This window comes from Xiphophorus hellerii, chromosome 14 (assembly GCF_003331165.1).
Source record: "Xiphophorus hellerii strain 12219 chromosome 14, Xiphophorus_hellerii-4.1, whole genome shotgun sequence".
NCBI classification, from domain to species: domain Eukaryota; kingdom Metazoa; phylum Chordata; class Actinopteri; order Cyprinodontiformes; family Poeciliidae; genus Xiphophorus; species Xiphophorus hellerii.
In genome coordinates this window covers 7991428-8014989 of record NC_045685.1, presented here as the reverse complement: position 1 = coordinate 8014989, position 23562 = coordinate 7991428, and the positions used below count along the sequence as shown (strand labels likewise).

The 23562-nt window shown below is 39.4% G+C and overlaps 1 protein-coding gene across 1 annotated transcript in view; it reads left to right on the top strand.

The window, feature by feature from the left end:
- The window catches only part of htr2cl1 (5-hydroxytryptamine (serotonin) receptor 2C, G protein-coupled-like 1), a 132014-nt gene that overhangs the window by 74350 nt on the left and 34102 nt on the right, over positions 1-23562 (top strand). The window contains exons 3-4 of the mRNA XM_032584075.1: positions 8836-9008; positions 14579-15616. Coding sequence (XP_032439966.1) covers positions 15196-15616 — 421 coding nt within the window. The 5' untranslated portion in view covers positions 8836-9008; positions 14579-15195. The remainder of the gene's footprint in view (positions 1-8835; positions 9009-14578; positions 15617-23562) is intronic.

Below are 23562 nucleotides of genomic sequence, written 5' to 3'. Positions count from 1 at the left end.
AATGCATGAAAAAGGCACAGTAAGCTAGTAAAGAAGAAAAGATAAATAAAGCAACTTCAAGGGCAAACGGAGCTTAAAGGGGCAGTGTTATGTAAAATTGACTTTTTTTTAGCTTTACATCATGTTATATTGTTATTCCTTACCTGGAGAGTTTCCTGGATTCTCACATGCATGTTTGAGAAATACTTTAATCTCCCGTGGCAACCACCCAGCTGTGCAAAACCAAGGACGAGCACCAACTTTGTGATAGAACTCCTCTTCTGAGCTTCCATTTCACAGAAATGGAGACGCCGAGACGCCTCGCTCAGCTCCTTCAGACTAGCCACCGGCAATTGGCAAACATCTGATGGATCTGTGCATCTGCTCATGTTTTCATTTACAGTTCAGAAAAAACATCTCGTTTTTTCTGAACTGTTTTTTTTACTTGTTTTGAGAAGGGTGTTTTTTTTTTTTTCTCATTGTGGATTTGGCGCCTTAATTCCAGCGAAATGAACTAGTACTAATACTTTGGCAAGCTACGGTCTTTCGGACTTTTATATGCTCCAAAGTTTCTGGCCCTCCTCTTTCCCAACAAGATTATGCACCTGCGGGCAAACGTGGTGTGTAAGAACTTGACTGACCTGCTGAGCCTTGACTTCAGCCTGACAGAAAACCATCATGAGACAGTAGCGAGAAATACCACTTCTGCCAATATCAGAGTTTGACCTCACAAATGCCTTTCTAGAACAATAGTCTTAAAATACCTATAACCACATTCCTAAACCTCATGGAAAAAATTCCCAACAGGGGTTTGAGCCGTTATACCTTCAAAGGATGGGTCAACATCACGTTGGCAACATCATAAATAAAAATGAACCAATGGAATGAGCAACATCCCGTCTTATTCCATTTGAAAACAAATAGGAGTGGGATGTCATTAATGTTCATGTGTGTGTAGAGGTAGATGGGATAATAGATTTCTTTTTGACTTTTATTACTTGCATCCTCTCCACTTATTATCATAAATATGTCTCTTGTAAAAGGAAACGGTGGTGAGCTTGAAAGAATAGACTACTTATAATATGCCCAAAAACTAACAAAATAAAAAATCTAATAATTGCTAGCTGCATTTCCATTCACCACATTACTATGCAGTTTGACTTTTCGAAAATAAATTTGCTGGATGTAAATGCCAGTTTTGATAAAAAGTTTGGCGCTGGGATGAGGTAGCTTTATTTAGCCGCATCGAAATTGTGAAACTGCAATGGAAATTTCCTGTTTCACATCACATGAAACAGGAAGTGAAACAGAACTACTTCCTGTTTCACAGGAAACAGGAAGTATTTTGAGTATGATTCTGCAGCATGTTTTTCAATCACTTACTGTGTGAACAAACGTATTCATGTGATTTAATTCGCCTTTCTTATTCAATTCAACACGGCAACTGCAAAATCGTGTGGTTTATTTTAACATAAGCAGAATACTGACAAAGTTTTGAGCACATTTGTAATGGAAACGCAGCTACTTTTGCTACAGCCATTATCTGCTATATTTGTGGGTCTGATGTAATAAATAACTGTGTTTCCTCCTTAACATCTTAACTGGCAGAAAAGGAAATCACAGTTGAGTGTTAACTTTGTAGCTGTTGAAGTAATCACCAAGTGGACACACACAGACTAGACAGCATATTCTACCTTCAATTTCCCAATTGTCCTCAGTTTCTTCCCCTTTCTATTTTCACATATGTGTTGTGGTGTGAATTCAACTCACCGGAGAGACTCTTTCGTTTTACACAGTGACACTTTGACGTCTGGGCTCCCTTGGGAGCGCCGCTTCTTTAATCCAATGAAATCCTGAACATTTTGAGGATTACAGAGATAGTTTGATTCACTCTGATTTAATCTCCCTCCAGGTTAAACGGTGAGAATGACTACGGGGGAGCAAATTGTTTCTAACTGAAATGGAGATACTGAGGCAATTTATTCCATTTAATCAGGTTTGTGGTAGCGGGGACATTTCTGAAATATGGATGAGGGTGCACCCCGAGGACCGCTGCATTTTTTAGGCAACAGAAAAAGAATGAAAATGAATTATACTGCCTGATTTTAAGAGTATCAATAATCTCTGACTTTAAAGGAAGTAGGTTTTTTTAAAAAAAAAACCTCTATGTTTTGTGTGGCCGCGCTTTGAGTTAATGAACTAGTTAGTAAATGATCTGCTTTGAAGGGGATTCCCAATTGGCTTCACAATCAAATAATTAGCAAAGAATGTATTCAAGGACTAGCTAATATGATTTTTTTTGTTGTTTTTCCTGTAGTGTTCTTGCCACTTTTTGAAACGATGGCACCCTGGGTGGTGAGTCACATTACCCAGACTAAAACAACTAAAATAAAATGCAACTGTCAATGTAACCTTCATGTTTAAAAGAAAGCTCTTCATCCTTTTTCTACTTTTGACCGTCCTCCGTTGAGTTGTCACATCAGGCACCACCTGTACATCAGTGGCTTTCAGGCTCTCTGAGTCCGTGCAGCTCCACTAACACTGATAACATCAATTACAGCTGCTCTGCTCCCCAGAGAATGGCAACATCATAAACTGAATGTCACAGCTGTCCCCCAGCTGTACCTTTTCCCACCAGGTGGGATTTTGCTCACGCACTTTTTTTTCCCCGAAGGTGATGCTTGGCAGGATTTCCTTGCTCCTCTCAGTGGATATCTTATTTCTGAGCTCCCATATTACCCTTTATTCATTACCTCAGCGCTATCGCAGTTTCGTAGGCTACGTTTACGAGAAACCGATGCCTGGGAACTGCTGGTATTTTCGGCTGTTGATTGGAGAAAAGTTCCACGTTTAGACGGAACTGCAGAGACGCACTTTTCAGATAAAACAATGCACCACTGCAAAATCACAAAATCTTACTATGTATTTTTGGTCTAGTTTCTATTGTAAATGAGCTTAATATGACTGAATAAGGCAAAACTAACTTACAAGTAACTTATCAGCAAGAAATGGGAGCTTGTTTTAAGCCAATGGTTCTTAAATATTGATTTTAAAAAAAGTTCTAGTTCCATGGCAGATTTTTTTTTTTTTTATGTTTTGCTACAAGTGACAAAATCTGTCACTGGAACTACTACTTTAAAAGAAAAAATAAATCAATATTCAATCAGTTTTGACTTAAAACAAGTTCCTATTTCTTGTTGACTACTTTATTGGAAGTTAGTTTTAGTGTACTAAGATGTTGTCCAAAAACTATACCGATATTGGTAACACTTTATTTGACGGAATTTTTTTATTTGTGAATCAGACTGTCATGACAGCGTCATAAACGTGACATAACGCCTGTCATAAACATGAGTAAGTCTTCATGAATAATTATGACTGTTGTCATAAAGTGTCATTCGGTAAATCGTGACACTTTTAATACAAAGTTGACATTATTCAAAATGTCTTCGTTATGACAACTTGACATTAACCAAGAAATCATGATCTGACATAAATTTATTATAAAAGTATTACTGATTAAACTATAAAAATTATGTAGCTTTATGTTATTAAAGCTACAATTTAATCAGTAATACTTTTATAACAAATTTATGTCAGATCATGATTTCTTGGTTAATGTCAAGTTGTCATAACGAAGATATTTTGGATAATGTCAACTTTGTATTAAAAGTGTCACGATTTACCGAATGACACTTTATGACAACAGTCATAAATATTCATGAAGACTCACTCATGTTCATGACAGGTGTAATATTTATGACGTTGTCATGACGGTCTGATTCACAACCCGTCAAATAAAGTGTTACCCAGATATTTCTGTTTTTGCAGTGTGGATGCTAATTTAAAATGAATAAAAAAACACATTTACGTTTGGAGTTGTAATGTAATAAAATATGAAAAACATGGGGTATGGGTATTTTTGCATGGTTCTGTCATTATGGCTTCCACTTGTCAGACATTGCAGTACATTCCCAATGTGTTTACTTGCTAAAATGTTAAATATATATTTGTTTTTTCCCTGCAGTTTACATAAAGTTGTGCCATTAATTTGCCCGATCCTCTGACACTTTTAGGAATACAGTGAACTACTTCAAATAAAATGTCGGTAAACCATTGAGAACTCCTGAAACAAACTTTCTGCCTCTGCTCCATGGTTCCTGTTTCACATTCTCTCTGTGCCTCCTCGCAGTGCGCTTCATTCACTCTACTGACGGAAACTTTCCGATAAACGTAGGGTGGAGTCTGCCTCTGATTAATAGCCGAGAGGACTTTCAGGAAATAATGAATTCCTCCCGTTGAGGTGTGGGTGTAATGTGTGGTTGAGTAATAATACATCCTTGTTGCACTTTCTTTCTCTCTTTCACAGATTTTTTTCTCTACATTGCGCTGGTACCAATGAGAAGTGCTCCATTTTCATTGCCTCCATTATTGACTCTTGAGGGACATTTTCCAATTCCTTCCTGCGGACTTCCTTCTTCTTCTCCTCCTTATTAATTTTCCTCCTGGACGTGGGGTAAAGAACACAATCCAGGGATATCAACTTAAAACCAATAATTGAAGATTAATATTGTTTCATCAAAAAAACTGCAGAGGGATGTTGGGGCTGCAGTCCTATTGTGGTTGAGCCGTTACTTCATAGAGCTCGTTTTACATTATTTACAAGTTCAGGTTTTTTGTAGTTGTATTATGCTCCCGTTTTCTCCAAAAACGTATCTACTTGGCCAAACTTAGACGGAAAATCAATAGATAAAAAAAATATAAAAAATCACACTGAGTTTTAAATTCTTTTTGATTATTTTAGCTCAAACTTAAGACACACTGACCTATGGAGAAACTTAAACAATGGTTTAGCTGCTAAGCCATATGACACAGAAGCAGAAGACAAAATGGCTGCCATGGAACTCATTAAATTAACGCAGAAAATTGAAACAAACCCTAAACATTCCTGAAGGAATGAAGCATGTGGTTCAGTCCAATGAGGCCGTTAGGACTACTTCAGGTTCCTCAGGCAGTAGATACACATTTCCCAACCAGGAAGGAGAAGACAACCCCCGGGTAAGTGAAGCAAAGACACACCTGCCAATACAACATAAAACAGAGTTTTGAGCTTGAGGTGTTGATATGTGTGCACTCCATATAAACTTTGTAAGATATCAAGAAAAAAATAGCAGATTTACTAAAAAAACAATAGCTTGGGTAGTTAGTTTGAAGTAAACTAAAATGAAAACAAAACTAGTGGTGAGCTGTGGCTCTTACCATGTATGACTTCAATTTTTATCAAAAATCTTTTTCATAGGACTTCAGAAAACATGGGTTGTTTAAAACTTCAACTAAATGGTGTATGTGTGGTAAAAAGCACAGCCAGTTTCACACACCTTTTCTTTCTTCTTTCAGTTTGACTTAGCCTGGTAAAAACCAGCTTTGTTCTACGCTTTGCTTCATACCGACGGTTTGGACCTTTGGTTATTGAGAAATGATTGATGTCTGTGGACTCTGTTGAAGTTTTTAACTTTACCCAATCGCTGACGTTTGTCCGTGACGTGTGTAAAGCCCCAGTTCGACGCTGTGAAGCTTAATTGCCTGAGTTGTAAACAACCATCCTCCACTGCAAAGAGACAAGTGCCGAACCGAACGAGGTGGCTGCTAATGTTAATTCAGTATTTCGTCAACTTCCTAAATAATGGTCTAAGTCTTTTTCTTTTTCTTTTTTTTTGCCAAAATAATTTTTTTTGTCTAAGTCATCTTTTGGAAAGAAAGAGGTGGAGATTATTTTGGCAAAAAATAACTTGGGCCATTATTTTAGGAAGGTGACAATTTATGGAGTGGCCGACACGGACTGAACATCTTCGTTCCCTTCCTCTGCAACCATTATTAAAACTACAGCAGGAACATAGTTCTGAAACAGCTCAGAAAATATACATCATCATTCACAACTTCTCCTGTTGGCTGATTGGCTGAAATTCTACCAGAGGAATCCAAGTCAATGGGAGGAATCCCAGACTGAGCAGTGAAGTGAAAGTCGAATTGAACAGAATTGTGCAGGAAGGCCATCGCCAGGCTAACTCTGACCGGAACAAATCTTAAACTTCTATGGTGCAACAGAAATCCTAGATAGTTCAGATAATGTTGAGTTTTTAGATGAAAATGCCTCTTAACAGTCGTAAATCTATCCTCATAATGAAGCTATTCATAGAAGCTAATTCAGGTAGTTACTCAAACTGTGCTCCTGCTTACCACTCAACAGAACATTTCAAACACACCCTTCCAATCGGGCCAGTCCATTTAAGCTGCCTCACTTGGTGCATCTTTACTGCCGCTGCGACTGCTGCCCGCCTACGTACCTGCTGGCGCTTCTCTTAAGCTCCTCCATCTCTCCAGCATCCACATGCCAACTGTGACATCAGAGATGCTCTCATCATCTTCTAGCATGTTTGGAAACATGTCCAGGAAGCAGATTGAGAAACCTGACCAGAAACTTGACTGGAATAGAGGATTTGGGACAACTTGAAGCACGATTTTCAAGTTTTTCACAAATGAGAATCTGAAAAATTGAGGCACAGATCAAGATTCAGTTGACCCTGAATCAGTACTTTCAGAATTGCCTCTCCTTGCAGCTACAGTGTTTTGGGGTATGTCTCTGTCAACTTTGCCCTTTTTTAGTTGTAGGACAGTTCAATCGGATCTGATGGAAGGCATTTTTGGAAAACAATTTTAAAGTTTTGCAACCATCTTAAGGGTCAGATCGAAAGCAGGTAATAATGAATGTTGGGAACTAATTAGAGGCAAAACAGCTGAGGCAGGAGAAACTGAGGAAAGGAAACTAACACAAGGGCGCAAAATAAGGAAACAAACTATAATTTTCTTACTACTTCCTGTTGTCTTTATTTTCGCCAGTATTAACATCCAGCTGTTGATCACGCGATCATGCAAAAAAAGTGTTTCCTAGTGCAAAAACTTGTCAAAAAATGTTTTTAAGCCAATTTATTTTTGTAATTTCAATTTGCTCAATTTTACGGTTCATAGAAACGTATCTGTTGTTTGGGTGCTTTGTTCTTTCATTTCTGTACTCCATGTTTCCAGCGTCACGTTTCTTCCACTTGTACATCTTGCGTTCCCTCTAACCCACCTGTTGTTGACTCCTACTGTCTTTACTTTCCATCTAACTTCACTTCCAATTCGTTTCTTCTCCCAGAATAAAACTATAATCCGCCATGTCATGGTGAGCCATTAACATTCTTCAGCTGAGCTGCTTTCTTTTACCCGTGTCGCAGTCATTCCCTTTCTTCCAATTATCTGAGTGTCTCTGCCTTTGTCATCTTCTATCATTTGTGTCCTTTGAATCTTGAGTTTTATCCGCTCCCTCTTTTCTCTTTTATCTCTCTTACTGTGTGTGGCACCAAATAGCTTGTCTGTCTCTCTGTGTTTTGGCTTTTGTACGCAGCTGAGTGCACACTACGTGTAATCGGAGCCTCTTGACTAATTTAGGGAACGCTGTGTTCTACCCGCCGTTGTGTCCTCGAGTGAGCGCGCTCTGATCGCTAACGCACCTGTCCGGTTTCGCTCATGGTCTGTTTATACCGCTCAGCGTCCGGTTCTGACTGTTCGGCTCTTGGCTCAATTTCTTGCAAACAAGAAAATGTAAATGTGCCTTTCGTTGAATACGTGCGTTGTGTTCTCTGTGTTTTTTTAAACATTTTTTTGGTCTGTGAACCTCCCGTTTTGTTTTTGCAGTAGCACAGCAGTTGACAGCAACATCTTCATATCACAAGTTCACTCCTCATCGTCTGTGACACAAATCACAAACACACCAATGCACACACAGATGGAGACTGTGAATGATGTGGTTTCACATTAGCGCTGCAGCACGTCGTTTGTCTTTCTCTCTGCTGGCTTTATCTTTAATCTCCTCTCCCTACTTCTAACTTTACCTTACTATTGATTAATTCAACCAACTGAGTCATAGTACAGTTGGATGTATGTTAAAGTAAGTCAGCATTTCTGTGTGAGAAATTGATTGGTTATCAAAAAAGATGCACGTTTTGATGATCCAGGGAATGCAGCTGTTTTTACAAGGAGGTCCAAGAATTAATAACTCCCATAAAATAATGCATTTCTTACTGCTATTCCCCTAAAGCAGAACCATGTTAGATTTTTTGTTGTTGTTTGTTTCACTTTAAAAGATGCTTCTTTGTTCATTCCTACCACATTATTTCAGAAATGTAGATTTTTGGGGGGAGGAGCAACCATCTGCTTCTCACAGACTGCCATTCAAAAAAAAACAACAACATGAAATGTCAGCATGTCTCATGAACTTCCTTGATAATGTTTCCCCCTCAGGTTGTTAGCTAGAAAACGTCCATGTGGCGTCTTTGAAGATGACACATGCATAATTACCTCAAAATTGCTCTGGAGGAGTTCTGAAAAAAATACGCAGAGGTCAGCACTCAAGTTTCAAACTCCAGCTTCCAAAACACACTAAAATATATCTCTACAAAAGTTAGCAAAATCCAGGCTTTTTGTTAAGGTAAATTTGTCAAAAAAATATTTCACCGACATGCCCTGCTCTTACTCTCACTCGTATCCTTGGGGTTTGGATGCTGTTGAAACTTCAGAATTGTCTAATCTAACCGTACACTGTGAGGCTGTGATGAAAGTAGTGAGAAGAAACGATCCGAAGTGATGTTGTTGCTCTTGCTTGTGTGTGTGGGTGTGTGTAGGAGTCATTGTAGTTCCAGGAGGTTTTCAGTCACATTTACCTCAGGTTTGATCTGAAGCATTTCACAGCAGAACATCAAAGTCAGCCTCTCTTTGTTTTTTTCCCCTCCCTCCCACCTTCCTCCTCCTCTTCTGCAGGCAAATAGATGATGGCGATACTTCGCCGCAGATGTGTGGAGTGACAGATGACATGGGGATTGATACATCAAGCGAGGGAGCGAGCCAGAGACGCTGCGTCGCCAAGAGTCACTTCTGCCGGTAACAGAAATGAGCGGAAAAGGTCCGGCGCTTCGGTCAGCGGGAGAGAAGAAGTGAGTGACCAGATTCCAGATAGGGGGAAGAGACCACTCCTCTCTAAATCTGTATTTATCTTCACTTTCTCTCTTTTTCTGTCTGTCTCGTTGATTTATGAGTTGTCAGCTAGAAAGTTATAACCAATTTAGCAAATTACTTTGTTTTTTTAAACACCTTGAGCACCTAATTGTTGTTGTCTTAGATTTAAAGCTAACTCATTCCTGTGCCGCAACTTGCCGCTTACGTGATTGTTCCATTGAGGATTTTTTTTGTCTGCAAGACCATCCATCATTTAGGATTTTCCCTCTGACAATACAGACAACAATCTGTTACTTTAACGACTCGTTAAATCAACACCATATGCAATGCTGTGAAAAAAGGTTACCGTCAGACCAACAGAATCAACAAAACACTGAGCTCAAACCTGTCAACATGAAGTAGGCGAAAACATTTTTTTTTTAAAAACAGCACATCATCTGCCAGTCTGAAGAAAATCAGCAGCCTATGAGGAGCAGTTATAAGCTGCGTTTCTATTGACCATAGAATTGGACGAATTGGAACTGCAAAAATAATTTTGCCCAACACTCCCGCGGTCTGAGCGCAATGTCAGTCGGGGAAGCTGGGGGGTTGTCCGGTCAGACCATCAGTTTCCGAAACAAAGAAAAACCTCATAAAAACATAGGGGTCAGTGCGCTGCAGTGAAAAACCAGTGGGGTCCAAATGGCCCTGTCTCTTAAAACTGCAGGAGGGTAAATAGAAACCCGTCAATTTAGAAAAAAAATCCCGTTTCACTACGTGTGACGTTATCGCGTCCTCTGCTGTGCGTGCGGGACAGTTTTAGGTCGTTTAGAGTTCTCTCAGGATATCATGTACAAGTCGTACATATTTGGAAATGTGAAAAACCCCGGCCAAAAAAAAAGTATTTCACAAATAAATCGGAATTGAGCATGAAGCCCGGCAGTGTGAACGAAGACAGAAAGCGCATGCAGCCAAACAAATTATACATGAGACCGGATGAAATTGCACAGAAAGGGATAAGGATAAATGTTTTCTGAAGTGTTTCAGTGGATGATTATGTCACTTCAGTCTTTGCCTTAAAGGGCCACAGAATGTCGTTTTTACCCTGAGGTATAACTTTAGGCGATAACGGCTGTGTTTATTAAATATTGCTGTTCAACATGCACTGGTGTGAAATCCGTAGTTGAATTTTGTCAGGGACTCTTACATCGATCAATTAAACAAAAGAGGATGCTTCCTCGCTGTCTTCGTTACAGGAAGCTATTTGTCAATCATGTTTGCCTCTTCGCCTGCGTACCTGAGGCAACATCATTAGACTTCACCAACCTTTCAGTTTGGGTTTGGTTATCTTCGTATTGATTTCATTTTTTTTATTTGTTCACTAACCGTTCAAGTGTCAGAATCTCATTCTACAGACAAAACTAACATCAACATTTGACTGCGGGTGGCATTTTGTTGCATTTGGACTTTCATTATTTTAAAAACTGAATGTTTTTGGAGAAACGGCTAAAAAGATTTTTAAAGAATTCTACCCTTCCTTAAAAATCTGCTATTAAAAAACAACATTTTGTCTTGGAATCTTATACAATTAGTCAAAAATAACATTAAGAAAACAGTAAAACTCTAATTCGTTCAAACTTGTTTCACTTTGCCACCCTCCACTTCGTTATCTTGCAGAGCAGATTAGTGCAGCACCAATTTGTCCCAGCGGCGAAGTGCGACGTGACAGCGGTGACATCTGCGCCTTTCCAAGGCTTTGGCGGCACGATTCCTTTATGATTCTCCAGCTGGATCTGCGTGGTTTCTCTCCGGGAAGTCGGCTAGAATGCGTTGTGCTGTCACAACACCAATTATGATCTACAGAGGACGCGAGTGGTTAGCTGAGGCGCACAATTATTCTCTCTGCAGGCTGCATCTAATCTTTGGTTGTAAGCTAATGAACTGTCTGTTTTCATGCCAGGTTTAAGGCTAAAGCTAAATGATTAAAAGGAATAGGACATCCACTGGTTGAATAACAACTTACTATCCAGCGGAGTGAAGTGATTGGTTGCATGTTGTACGACTTGGAATCCTGTTTTTTAACTTTCCCAGTCCTCTTCCACGTGCCTCTTCGTGCTGCTCCGTTCGACTTCGCTGTGATACATTACTGCTTTATCAGACCAGTAAAATGGTTTGCCTGCAGTGCTGTTTAGCTTCCTGTGAACAATGCTGATGTTTTTGCTCAGAGGAGAAGATAGGAAGCAGCCTGTCTATTACGCACTGTTCATGGGAGAAGTGATAAACTTTGTATTACAACATGGCTTGCACAGCTAATCCTTTGTTGTCCTTAGAAATTGTCACTCTGAGTCGCAACTGGATTTCCTACGAATCCTCTGCTCTTCAAATCCCTAATTCATCATAATGTGTCATTTTTATTAGATGTACAGCAGCCTCATTAATTAAATTAGCTAGCAACTAGCTTTATGTTGCCTTGTTGTTCCCTCGGTGAACGTACAAGATAATTAATCTGAAAGAAGTGGCATAAAAGTCGCATCCTGATATCTCATCTGTTCAATTGTTTGTATTCTTTAGTAAAAAATTTAAGGTGTTTATAAAGATTTAAATACAATTTAAATATTAATCTACAATCATTAGCTGCTTTTGCGAAGCAGCTCGAAGTTGCCAATCTGAGGTCCTGAGATGCTTCTGGCCATTTCATAAATCAAGTTTCCTACACATAATTTTATTTTTGAAATTAATTACATTAAATAAAAAGTCCATGTACAAAATTTTTTGGGCCCATAATAAATGAAAAAAGATTTTGTTTGCATTAAAGCAAATATAATTTCAGAAGTGGACAAAAAAATATTATAAAATCTTTTTCTCTCCTTTCTTTTACAGTATAAAGTGTGTGGTGCAAGGTAGCATTTTTGGATTCAAAAGATTTATTAGCTATGTCCCAAATTTTAGTAATTTTAACTTCAAGTTCATTTTTAAAAATGGAGCAATATTGACGAACATTGATATGTAAATGCACGAGATTTTAGCTAGGATGCTGATTTCCATCCCTGGTTCCATTGACATTTTGGTGTTGAAGAAAAATAATAAATACAAGAATTAAAAAAAAACACAAAATAACACTGTGGAACAAGAAACACATTAAACAGTCTTAAAAATATGTATATCTTTACATATACTCAATGTTGACAATCTGGGCTTTTCAAAAGCCAGTTTTTGAGCAGTTTTTTATGAGATGAGACGTAAAAGGTCCCTTATTTTACTTTGAATTGTATTTCAAGTGTGAGAAGAACAAAGTAGCTTGACCCAAAGCAGTTTTCCTACGTGGAATTGAAACATCAACTCTGGCCTTGTCCGCTCACTGGTGTTCATTTGAATAAAATGTTGTAATATTGATGGAGCATAACCATAAAAAATATTTTATAAATCAAGACAGAATCCAGATATTTTACAATGTTGTCCCAACTTAGTCATTTGTGTTTTTGGAGTATTTTGGCAGCACCTGCATTTCCATTAACCATAGAATTTGCACAAATTGAAATGGCGGAAATACATTTGCTTAATAGAAACATGGCAAAAAGTTGTTGCGCTGGGATGAGGTGTTTTGAAATCTTTAGCACCCTCTGCAGATTCTCTATCAGCCTCAGATCAGGACTCTTGGGTGTGGGATATTCCAAAAATGCTTGTACTCGAATCTGACAGTGATATGAATAATTTAGGGCTTAACTGTAAAACAGGAAACGTTTAGTCTGATTTAATGTCAAACAGTGAGAGAAAAAAAGCGCAATGTGTCTTCTAACGTACAGCGATATTAATCGACTTGTGCAACTTTCTGGAAACGACATCAGAGGAAGCAAGCTGTGAGCTTTTTCATGACTTGTAATAAATAACACCCCCTAGGTTGACACAACGTGTTCGCCCTGACAGGCATTAATAATCCAAAATATTTATATATTTTTACACATTTATGCTGAGACAGTTAATTTGTACACACAGCCATTTACACAAACAAAATAGAGGCAAATGAAAACACTTACACACACTGAGCAGTTTACAAACACCCCCGTGGTGAAGTAGGCAAAGCGGGAATTCTGTCTCTTTGTGTACGTTAGTGACTGAATACCATATGGTCACACTTGGCGTCTTAATCTTGCAGTTTCATACACCCACTGCCCACTGCAGTGATCTCAGCTTAGGGCTCGGGTCCATCTGTAAACGTGTTGGCTCTTAAACACACACTCTGAGGCGCACGAAAACTCAAGAAATCACACTCAGCCATTCACCCCTGATGCCCACGCGTAGTAAAACACATCTCACTAGTTTCCACAGTCTGTCAAGTGTCTTCTTCCTGTTGCAGGCAAAGACATCTGTGTGCACACGCACACACATCAACTCCCACACACCTCCTTGCAGACTCCTCGACCTGTTCTTGAAGAGGTTTGCGAGGTGCTAAATCACAGAGCTTACTGAGGGGGTAAAGGAAAATTTAGAGGACGGGTTGCACTTGAACACAGATGTCAATGTCAGGGTGTATCCAAGATCCTTCTTGATTCAGTCTCTTTTCTATTCTACGCGTGTGTGCATGTTCTCAAGGCTTTTGTTATGAACGAGGACAATGTGATAAATTAGCGAGGTTTGGGAAGACTCGCTGCAAGGATGACAGGAAGGAGAAGACGAGTACTGAGTGGGAGGGTTGATGGATGCATCAAAGGTGCAGTGAGGTGATTAAGGAGATGAAAATGCAGAGGTATTGTTAAGGAAGAAAGTTATTATGTTAGCTTAAATTTTGGAAAAAGCTTGGCTCTCCTTTTCCTCCTGTTAGCCGGGTCGCGAGCGGATGTCATCACGGCTGCAAAAGTACGGCGAAACAGAATGACGTCACAGATCACGGAGTTTAATCTCATACAAAGCAATCGACAACAAAGCTGCAGAGGAACAGAGATATACATTATATCACAAAATAAGGCACACAAGGGAAGACAAACGAACACAGAGACAGACAAAGGCGCCACGTGGAGAAAAGATGAAAAACTCTCCGACTCTCCGGTGCTGTCCTGAAATTTTAACCAAAGAGGCGTTTCCCTATTTAATATATGCAAAGAAGGCGTTCTGCTCTTCGACCAATTAGAACTCCCTCAGGCCCCCAAAGAAAGTTGTGACTTCCTGATTTATAGCAAAGGTGTCTGTTTTTTTATCTAAGCATAGGCGGACCACTTCGTGCCCATCTCCATCCGACCCGGGCCGAGAGGCGCCAAGAAGTCTCTGACCCCTTTCGGACTGTAAATTTTATTGCTCTGTGTGTCAGCGGGGGAGGCAAAGGGCCCTGCTTTGTCTGCTGAATTCCCAACTGCTCAACAGAAACTATTCCAAATTAAAGTGTTGGCTATACCTTTACACATGTCGTAAGATTAAGTGTATTTTAGCATTAAATAATCATTTTCCTTAGCAGTATCTAGAAAGAAATGAGAGAATTGAAGAGCAAACCAACAATTTTGATGCGGTAAGGAAGCAAGATAAGGTTTGGACATATACAATAATCAAACTTCTTCTTCCCATTCTGTTTTCTCTGTAGCTCAGACTGATCATCAACGCTGATCTGACAGACGGTGGAAATCCGCTTGGGAAAAAAACAACAAAAAGAAACACCTTGGCAAGTGAGGTTTACAGCGGAAAGCAAGAGATTCAAAGGGAGCCGTACCTTTTGGCAAACAAACCACCGCTGATTGGGTGGGTGCAGAAGGCTGTGGGCAGCAAGCCATGGTTATGAGTGATCCAATTTCCAGCTCGCAATTAGAAACACTTAAAGGTCTGTGTTCTAGCAGGCGGGAGATGTGGCTAAATACCAATAAACAACTTGGGACAGCATGGCTCGCCGTCTAAGTTGAGGTCCCTTTGCCAGCGGTATCTTGGCAAGAAATGGGAGGTTTAAACCTCAAACAACAACTTGAGACTGTTTGCAGCAAGCAACACTTTTGTTTCCCCCCTGATTTAGTATGATAGAAAATCTAATCCCTCCCAACCCTCTCCCTCTACTTTCCTGTCCGTCAAGTTTCTCCTTCCCTCGGATGTTGTGCCGATCCATAATTAAGCTCATGTTTGAAAACCCAACTCAACGCTTTGTGCGTTGCTAGCAAGCAAAAGGAGTCCAACACCTTTCAGTCTTTGAAACAGTGACTACTCTTGTGAGAAATGGGTGGCCCAGCAAGGACTGTCCTCGGTGGGATTGGCACAACCACCTCCTCCCTGGAGGTTGGGAGTCAGATAGGTTGGCCGAGCAACAACCCACTGGACTTCAATCAAACCCTAGCGTGGGGAACGGGAGGCGGCGGAGGCGCGAGTGCAGCAGCCATGAGTCTGGGTTTGGGTTTGGACAATTCGACCACCCAGGAGTCGGTCACCAAGTCCGTGATCAAAGAGAAGAACTGGCCAGCGCTGCTGATCCTGGTAATCATCGCACTGACGGTTGGTGGCAACATCCTGGTGATTCTGGCGGTGTCCCTGGAGAAGAAGCTGCAAAACGCCACCAACTTCTTTCTGAGGTCGCTGGCTGTGGCGGACATGCTTGTAGGCATCCTGGTCATGCCCATTTCCCTCATCAACATCCTCTATGGTGAGTAATAACTTCACTGAAAACCTGCAGTTGAGACCATATATTTACATACACTAGGGTTTCTCCCAGAGTATTATAAGCCTGGAGGGCCACCAGACTTTACTTGCACCCCCACCAAGCTAAGCATTGTTTGTTTGTTTATTTATTGTAGGGGGAGTTTTATACACCAGTAACACTGATGGCAAAGAAAGGTTACCCCAGCTCTAGTCACATTGATGAACTTGGCATGTGATTCAAAACTTCATTGAACAGCTTCTTTACATCATTTATTCATATGTTATATAAAATCTAAGTGTGGTATTGAGATGTCCTACGGTTTTTCACTAATTCTTACATCTCCAGGTTTCATCTTGTTAAAGGAATTCTACTCCTCCTTTGGATGGCAAGTTTTTTCCAGATGTAAACACAGTACGCCTCTATTTCCTGCTTAAATATCCATGGAGTTCTGTTTTTATAAACTCAACACAAACAAGATAATAGTTCACACTGTGTTGGTAGTTAGATTAGAGTAATTTCAGTATAATAAGACTTTGATTTGGTCTGGGTTGCCCTTAGAGTAGCCATCGGGTGTATTCTCCATAGTGTATTCACCAAACTCATGGTGTCTACTGTACCTTCCACTAGTGTGAAAACATGAAACTAAATGTACGGACACACATTTTTAGATTCATGTCTTATAAAAGTTGTGTATTATTGAATTAATACTGACAGTTAGTACCAGTATGTATGACCTGATGTTTTTTAGTATGGGAATCCGTTTCAGTCGATACGAAGACATGGAAATTGCTCTACCAAATAGGAACTTAGATCCAGATAATTGTAATTACGCCACGATCAAACACAACACAAACACAAGACAGAACCTTCACTTGTGAAGACCTCGGTTGGGAAAGAAAACGGATGATCTCATCCTTCTCAAGAAGACTTCTTTCTTTGCGGAGACCTATTTTAATGAAGACGGATTCATGCCTATCACTCTGAGCCAATATTTAAATGATCTTCACAGCGGATTTCTACCACAACTCTGGAGCACACACCCACTCACCAGCTGCTTGCCAGCACACTGCGACATGTGTGCTGTGATCACTTCAAAATATTTTTTCCATGTAATTATTTAAATGATTATTGCTTGCCTGAGACGCAGTACGCTGTTATTTAGCGAGCGACTTGACTTTCAAAGAACGCCAGCTTGGTAATTGCGATATCATCCCAGTCATCCGCTAGTGTTCCTGCTCACGGTGTCTGGGCCAGCATTATGCATGAGCACCCCTTTTTAGAGTAATATAATTTTAGTGTTATTGTTTTTTTTCTGATGTTAAGAACAGAGTGGATTTCTCTGCTTCTGCAACCTCAGCCAGGTCTCTAGTCTGACACCTCCAGGAAGTGTGCCCTTACATGTCACCATCACAGCAGTGATCCCTGAGCTGAGGAAACCTTTTCTCAGTGCCGTTTACAAACACATGTCAACCTTTTGCAGCTTTCGCCTCGATGGTGATCGTTGTTATTGCTGACATCGCTGCCTTCTGAGTTACTTATGTTTATGTGTCTGTCTGTTGGCTGTGGCTGATATCATGTCAGCAAATAGACTGAGACCTTCTGTAACGCTGTTTGGTACTTTCAGATCAATGAAGGCAACTGGATCTGTCGGTGTGCCTATTAAAGGGGCAGTATTATGTAAAATGTAAAATATTCCTTCATCAAAACATACATACAGTGTTAATTTGATTCTTTAATGCATGTTTCAGGAATCTTTTAATATCAACCGTTCAACTATGCGAAGTGCTCAGTGGGACCAAGCTCCGCCTTCAAGCACAAAGCTCCTCCTCTGAGCTCCAGTTTCCAAGCAGAGTTTGCTCCTCATAAATATACCTTCCCACACAAATCCCCCCACTTAGTAACAGACTAGTCAGCAGCAATTAGCAAACACCTGGTGGAACCATGCAGCGGTACAACGCTGGTAAAAACATTGTTAAATGGTTAATAGAGGAGGTAAAGGTAAAGGTAAATTTATTTATATAGCACATTTTCAGCAACAAAGCAACACAAAGTGCTTTACAGGGAATTAAAAGCAAATACAAACAAAATAAGCCGTGTTGTGATGACTTCCTGAAGGTGGAGTTTCAGACAGAGCAGGAGTTTTTACGGAGACAGAGGCCCAATTTCAAGGCATTAAATTACAAGGTCAAGTTTCTTTTCAGTCATATTTGACTTATATAGCATTTTTATAACAACTGAACTTTTTAATACCAACATATCTTTATGTACTTATTATGTCTGCATTTTTTGAATTCTATTGTCTGAGCTATCACTTTTCCCATTGGCTCAGTGGGAAATAATTTATTGTATTTTGCACAAATTGTATTTACATCAGCGTGGTATGGATAATACAAATATGTATTACAACATATTTGACTAGAATTCCATAGTGTAAATGGAAATCGTTTTAAAAGAACATTAAACTTTTTTTTATTTTAGAATAATAAAAATCTGTGTTGTACTTGGAGATTAAGTTACATATTACTTGGACTTACTGGTGGAGTTTATGTTTAAAGGAAGACTAGAGCAATTCTTAGTGTTGCCTTTTAAATCCTCACTTTGGGTAGGAATGTTGTATTTCTAAAATACATATAATTCGTAAGTAGATAAAAAAAACACTTTTTAAATTTCAACTTCACACAATTTGGACAAAGTTACATATTCTTGTTATTTTCTGTTATTGATCACTGGAACAACAGACGTGATTTGCTGACTTGATCAGCTAATGCGTGTTTTTCAGAGAAAACAGCTCCAAGTGCTTCTTTATTTTTCTGTTCTGGCTGTGGTTGGCTAACAGCTGTCATTATGATCACTTTACGTACCATAGAGTGATTCTTATTCCACTCAGTGAGACAGCAATGTAGACTATGGTGAAAGCCACATTTTTACTCATCATGTCATTTTTTACAGAGTTAGAAAGGAGAAAATTCGAACCAATGAGCAAATCTTTAACTGCTCAGGCAAAAAATATTTCATTTTGTCACCTTTCCAAAGTAATCTCTTCCACAGCCACTGGTGTAAAATCTGGCACTACGCCATGAAGGCTGCTGCTGCTGCAAACATTTGTTATAGAACATTTCGCTCTCAGGAGCTCGAACTGATATTATAACAAGCTGAGTGTGTTTGACTGTGTATCTCTTTTTTTTTTTTCCTCTAAATCTCAGCTTGCAACCTGATTACTATCCAGCAGCAGGGTCGCTATCTCCAGCAGTCACCAGGCGAGAGGCAGGGTTCACCGCTGTCAGTTCACCCCGGCTACCATAGAGGCAAACGGGACAAACAACACACACACACACACACACACCCAGGTGAAATTTAGAGAGACCAATTGACCTTACAGTCATGTTTTTGAACCGCGGGAGGAAGCCGGAGCACCCAGAAAGAACCCACACACACACGGAGAGAACATTCAAACTCCATGCACAAACACCTCAGGCTGGAATGAAATGTGAAAACTTTTAACTTTTTTGTCCCAGTTCTAACATGTTAAGCTTAGTACACTGGTCGGATCCATAAAGTGTTATTCTTAATGTTTTATTTTTTTAACAAGGTTGATGCTCACAGTACAGATAACAGATTATGATAGAATTTAGATGTATGGCCCGAACCCAAACCTAACCTGAAATCCGGACCAGAATTATTTTTGCTTGATTGTCAGGTTTGTCGTGGCGCTCTTAATAAACCTAAAATATACAAAGCACAAAGAAAACCAAACGAGAATGCATGATGTAAAGTTGAGTTAATATACTGGTTATAGTGTAAATAGAGGAGTAGATATTTAACCTGTTGAGAAAATAATGTAAGTAGGGTGCAGATGGTAATCAGACTGAAACAACGCAGTGCACTGCATGCAGCTCCACTCCTATCGATCACATCCCAGTAGATTTGCACCTGACTCACTCTGAGGTTACAACAAGCGACAAAATGGAGCTGGAAGACATTAAACAGAAGCTAAAAATGTTACGCTGCTTTCTTAACTGGTGGTTTAAAAAAGAAAGCAGTAAAATCTTGATTAAAATAATATGTTGGGTTTACTTTGGGTTTGGGTGTATAATTAAAGTTAATTAGTCGTATCGGCTCTGATTTTTGCTAGACCCAATCTAAACTCTAAACTACAGAGCTATCTTTAGCAGTTCTTTAAAATTTGCCTTCAGATTGCTGAATTGCACATTTAAATAGGCTGAAATAGGTCAGTCATTTAAAGCCAGTAGAATGTAGATCCACACATATAAGCATTCTCACCTTTGCATTTTTTTTTTCACTTTGCTCTCCGGCTCTTTTGTATCCAGAACTCAATTTGTCCAAACTTCAATATCCAGCCATCGCTCCTTGGCTGTCGGGCATCCCTCAGGAATACTAAGCAGGTCAGCGAGGGTTGATTGCTGCTTAATGGGCCGCGTATGGTCAACAGACACCCCAGCTCCCTCACATTGGGTTTGTTTTGTCGGTTCAAACTGCAGCTACTGATTGCTCACAGTGGTAATCAGTGTTTCACACAAACAGACACACGGTGGTATGGGTGGTGAGGGGGGGCGACGACAACAACAAAAAATCCAGAAAATAAACACCGACAGGTCTGTCTTTCTGCTCCACTAACAGACTCCATTACAGACAGAGATGGGTAATCAGTCCCGCTCTCGATTCTTTTCTACGCATATCACGAAAAAGAGCTATTGGTCTTTGCAGAGACGCCCGCACCAAACGCTCACACACACTTGAATGGAGCTTAGATCTTTACTTTGAGTGTTATCCATCAGGCTCCTAGTTGACTGCATTGATCAATGAGGCTGGCTGAAAGATAGAGCCGACATTCACACACTCCTCACACACACACACACACTCCTCACACACGCACACACACACCCGCACGTCTCTGACATCATTTAACTGACAGTGAATTGTTCTGACTGTGGTAGCAATAATGATTATGATGATAGCAATCACAATAAAGCACATTGCAGATGGTAATGCAGTCCTTTTTATTTTATCTCTGGTGTATAGAAGGACTCCACAGTGTATGAACAAGATTTCTATCGTCTCTTACCGTACGTGTTGTGGCGATAAAAACCTTTTATCTCCGAGTCGACGCATGACTCAGTTTGCACATAAATTCAAGAGAATAATAGGTGTGAATTTTATTTAGCTTAATTCAGATTAGACAGAACTTTGTGTTCTTCGTCTCAAAAATGCAAGAGTTGGTAATGGCGCTTGGCAAGATGCAACGGGTCTAAAGATCATAAATATTTCCTGTCACAATGGGATGCAGTGGACACTGGTACATGCTTTTCTTTGCGCTAAGGTAGAATACATCAACATCTACTTGGTTTCTGAAAATAAATCTGAAATGCTGAAGCCTGAGTCCAAACCAACACCAAGGAAACTGATCATATCACACTGGTTCCTAAATCCCCGCACAACTTCCCTGCGTGTCAAAGAATTTAAAAGTTCTGCTGTTGGTCCATAAGTCAAGCATGAACCACACAGACTCGTCAGGTTTGACCTCAGTCACTGTGAGTCGGACATAAAATATACCTAAATTTTCATTTATATGCACAATGGAAACGGTCTTTTCATTACCCCGCAAGCTAATAGCTGCAGTCTTTGTTATTGCCACTTTTGGGGGTACAACCAATCAGTCATAAGGAAAATGACTGATGTTCCTAAATGGCGGTAAATAACGTCAAGCAGCATTTAGACTTTTTATTGCAGCGTCTCAAAAGTCCACAAATCCCTAACTACAAATAGACGAAGATTCACCATATTCGCAATGTGCAATTTTACCTCTTGTATTTGGAATATAAACTGTTGCAGCAACATGTCTAAACCACAATTAGACAACAAATTTGCCAAGAGGGTAAATGACAGAATTACATTTGAACAAACAAGCTGCTCTGACAGTATTTGCCAACAAAAGATTAGGTATATCTCACCTGAAGCTTAAATGAACACACAAGCAAAACTGTCATTCCTTAATGCACAAGGATTGTTTTCGAACCAGAAAGAGAGACCAGCAAGCCTGTCGTAGAAACCGATGATAGATAAAGTAGGATCCAAAGAAGATAAAATATTAGATTTAGTTGAGGCAACATAGTGGAAACAAAAAGCAAAGAAACAAAAAAATCAAGTGACCTTCATGGTGCATTCCAGTTTATCACTGGATGCTTATCTTGCTGCAGGGAGTCCAAACAAGTAACATTTATCAGTAAGACATACTAATGCATTTTTCCTGTGACTGTAGATTATTTATAGGGCCTTATAAAAGTATTCAAATCCAGTGAGTCCTTCCACACTTCTTCATGTTAGAAGCAAACACTTCCATGTAAATTTATTTGAAGTTGGTGTTTAAAACACAAAGACCTGCATGATTTTGAAGTCAAAAGAACGTATTACTTGGTTTTATTTATTTATGTTTTTATTTTTTACTAATAATCTAGTAATTTACCAACACTCTACCTTGATGAGCATAAATAAAATCCAGTGGCCTCAGGAAGTCCACTCATTAGCAAGGAACACAAAGAAAGTAGCAGCACAGTTTAAAGCAGCGGTAGATTGTGAAATAATATCTTTGAACGTCTTACGGAGCAAACAGTCATCTATCATCCAAACCTTGGAAGAATAACCATGAGGAATCCAAACCTTGAAGAATAATTACAATAACAAGTTACTGTAATCGCGAGAGTTGGGACAATTCCCAGTGGGCCGCTTCACTGCCAGTCCGGTTGGCATCGTGGAACAATAACAGTAAAATGGCACTTAATTGAGCTATTTTCTCTCATTTGAACCCTATAAGAGACAGCACCAACTGTTTGAGAGCTACCGTTTGACCCCTGAAAACCTGACGGGGGGGTTGAGTCCATGCCAGCAGCGCATATCTATCAAATGTCAAGGCAAAGTAGAGAAGTCGACGAAGTTGCTGACGAGTGAATAAAAGATGGTGCTGGAAAAGCCAGCTCAAAGAAAAGAAAAGCATTAGTGGAGGATGCTGCCAAGTGTGCATAGCTAATTAATGTTTTTTTCAAGGAGTAAGTAAGAGGCAACTGGAAATGGGAAATATGACATAAGGTACAATTGATAATTTAACAAGTATACTGACACAATTAAACTTCTTCACAGCTGCCTATGATTTTTGCTAACTTTCATTTTTTTTCATATCTGGGATTTGTGATTTTTTTTTTCTTGCTACATTTTTACCTGATGTTTTATTTTGGAAAAAAAATATAAAACCTAGGACTTTCCAGTTCTAGGCCGAAAAGTTGCTCAACTTCACCCTTGACTGAAGAGACTGTCCTAAATAAGTTCCTTATGATGACGTGCGGTGCCACAGAAATCGTAACTAAATGGTCCATTGGAAAAATTTCATTTTTACCATCAGTTTTAATCTAACAATAAATTAAAAGTGAAGGTGTTGGACTTTTAGCTTCAGCCAAATTCTGATAGGATCACAGTTTTCATCTGTTATTTAAGGGGTCTGCAAGTGGCTCTTTTGGTCACTTAATATATTACCTTAATATGTTAAACAATTAAATATGTCCTGTTTTTTGTTTCATTCTTTTGTTGTTTTTTTTTTACCTCATAAAAAAACACTTAAACTCCACCAGGACATCAACTGCTAACGTACAACATGAGCTACAATTGAATGGTTTAGTGTTCGAATCAGATTAAGTTTTGGTAAAACTTGGGATTTTGTTTATGGATGCACTTCACGCAATCTGTCCTGGTTTGAGCTATATCACAGAAGAAAATATTTAAAAAATATCTGTCTCTAGATAGATATGTGCAAAGTCAGTAGAGACCTACCCCAAAATTCTTGGAACAGGACAAACAATAGGCTTAAAATATACAGTAGTTAAAAAAAATGATGTGGTTGCTAAAGGACTTGGTGTCACTAAGCCATTTTCTCCCTGAACAAA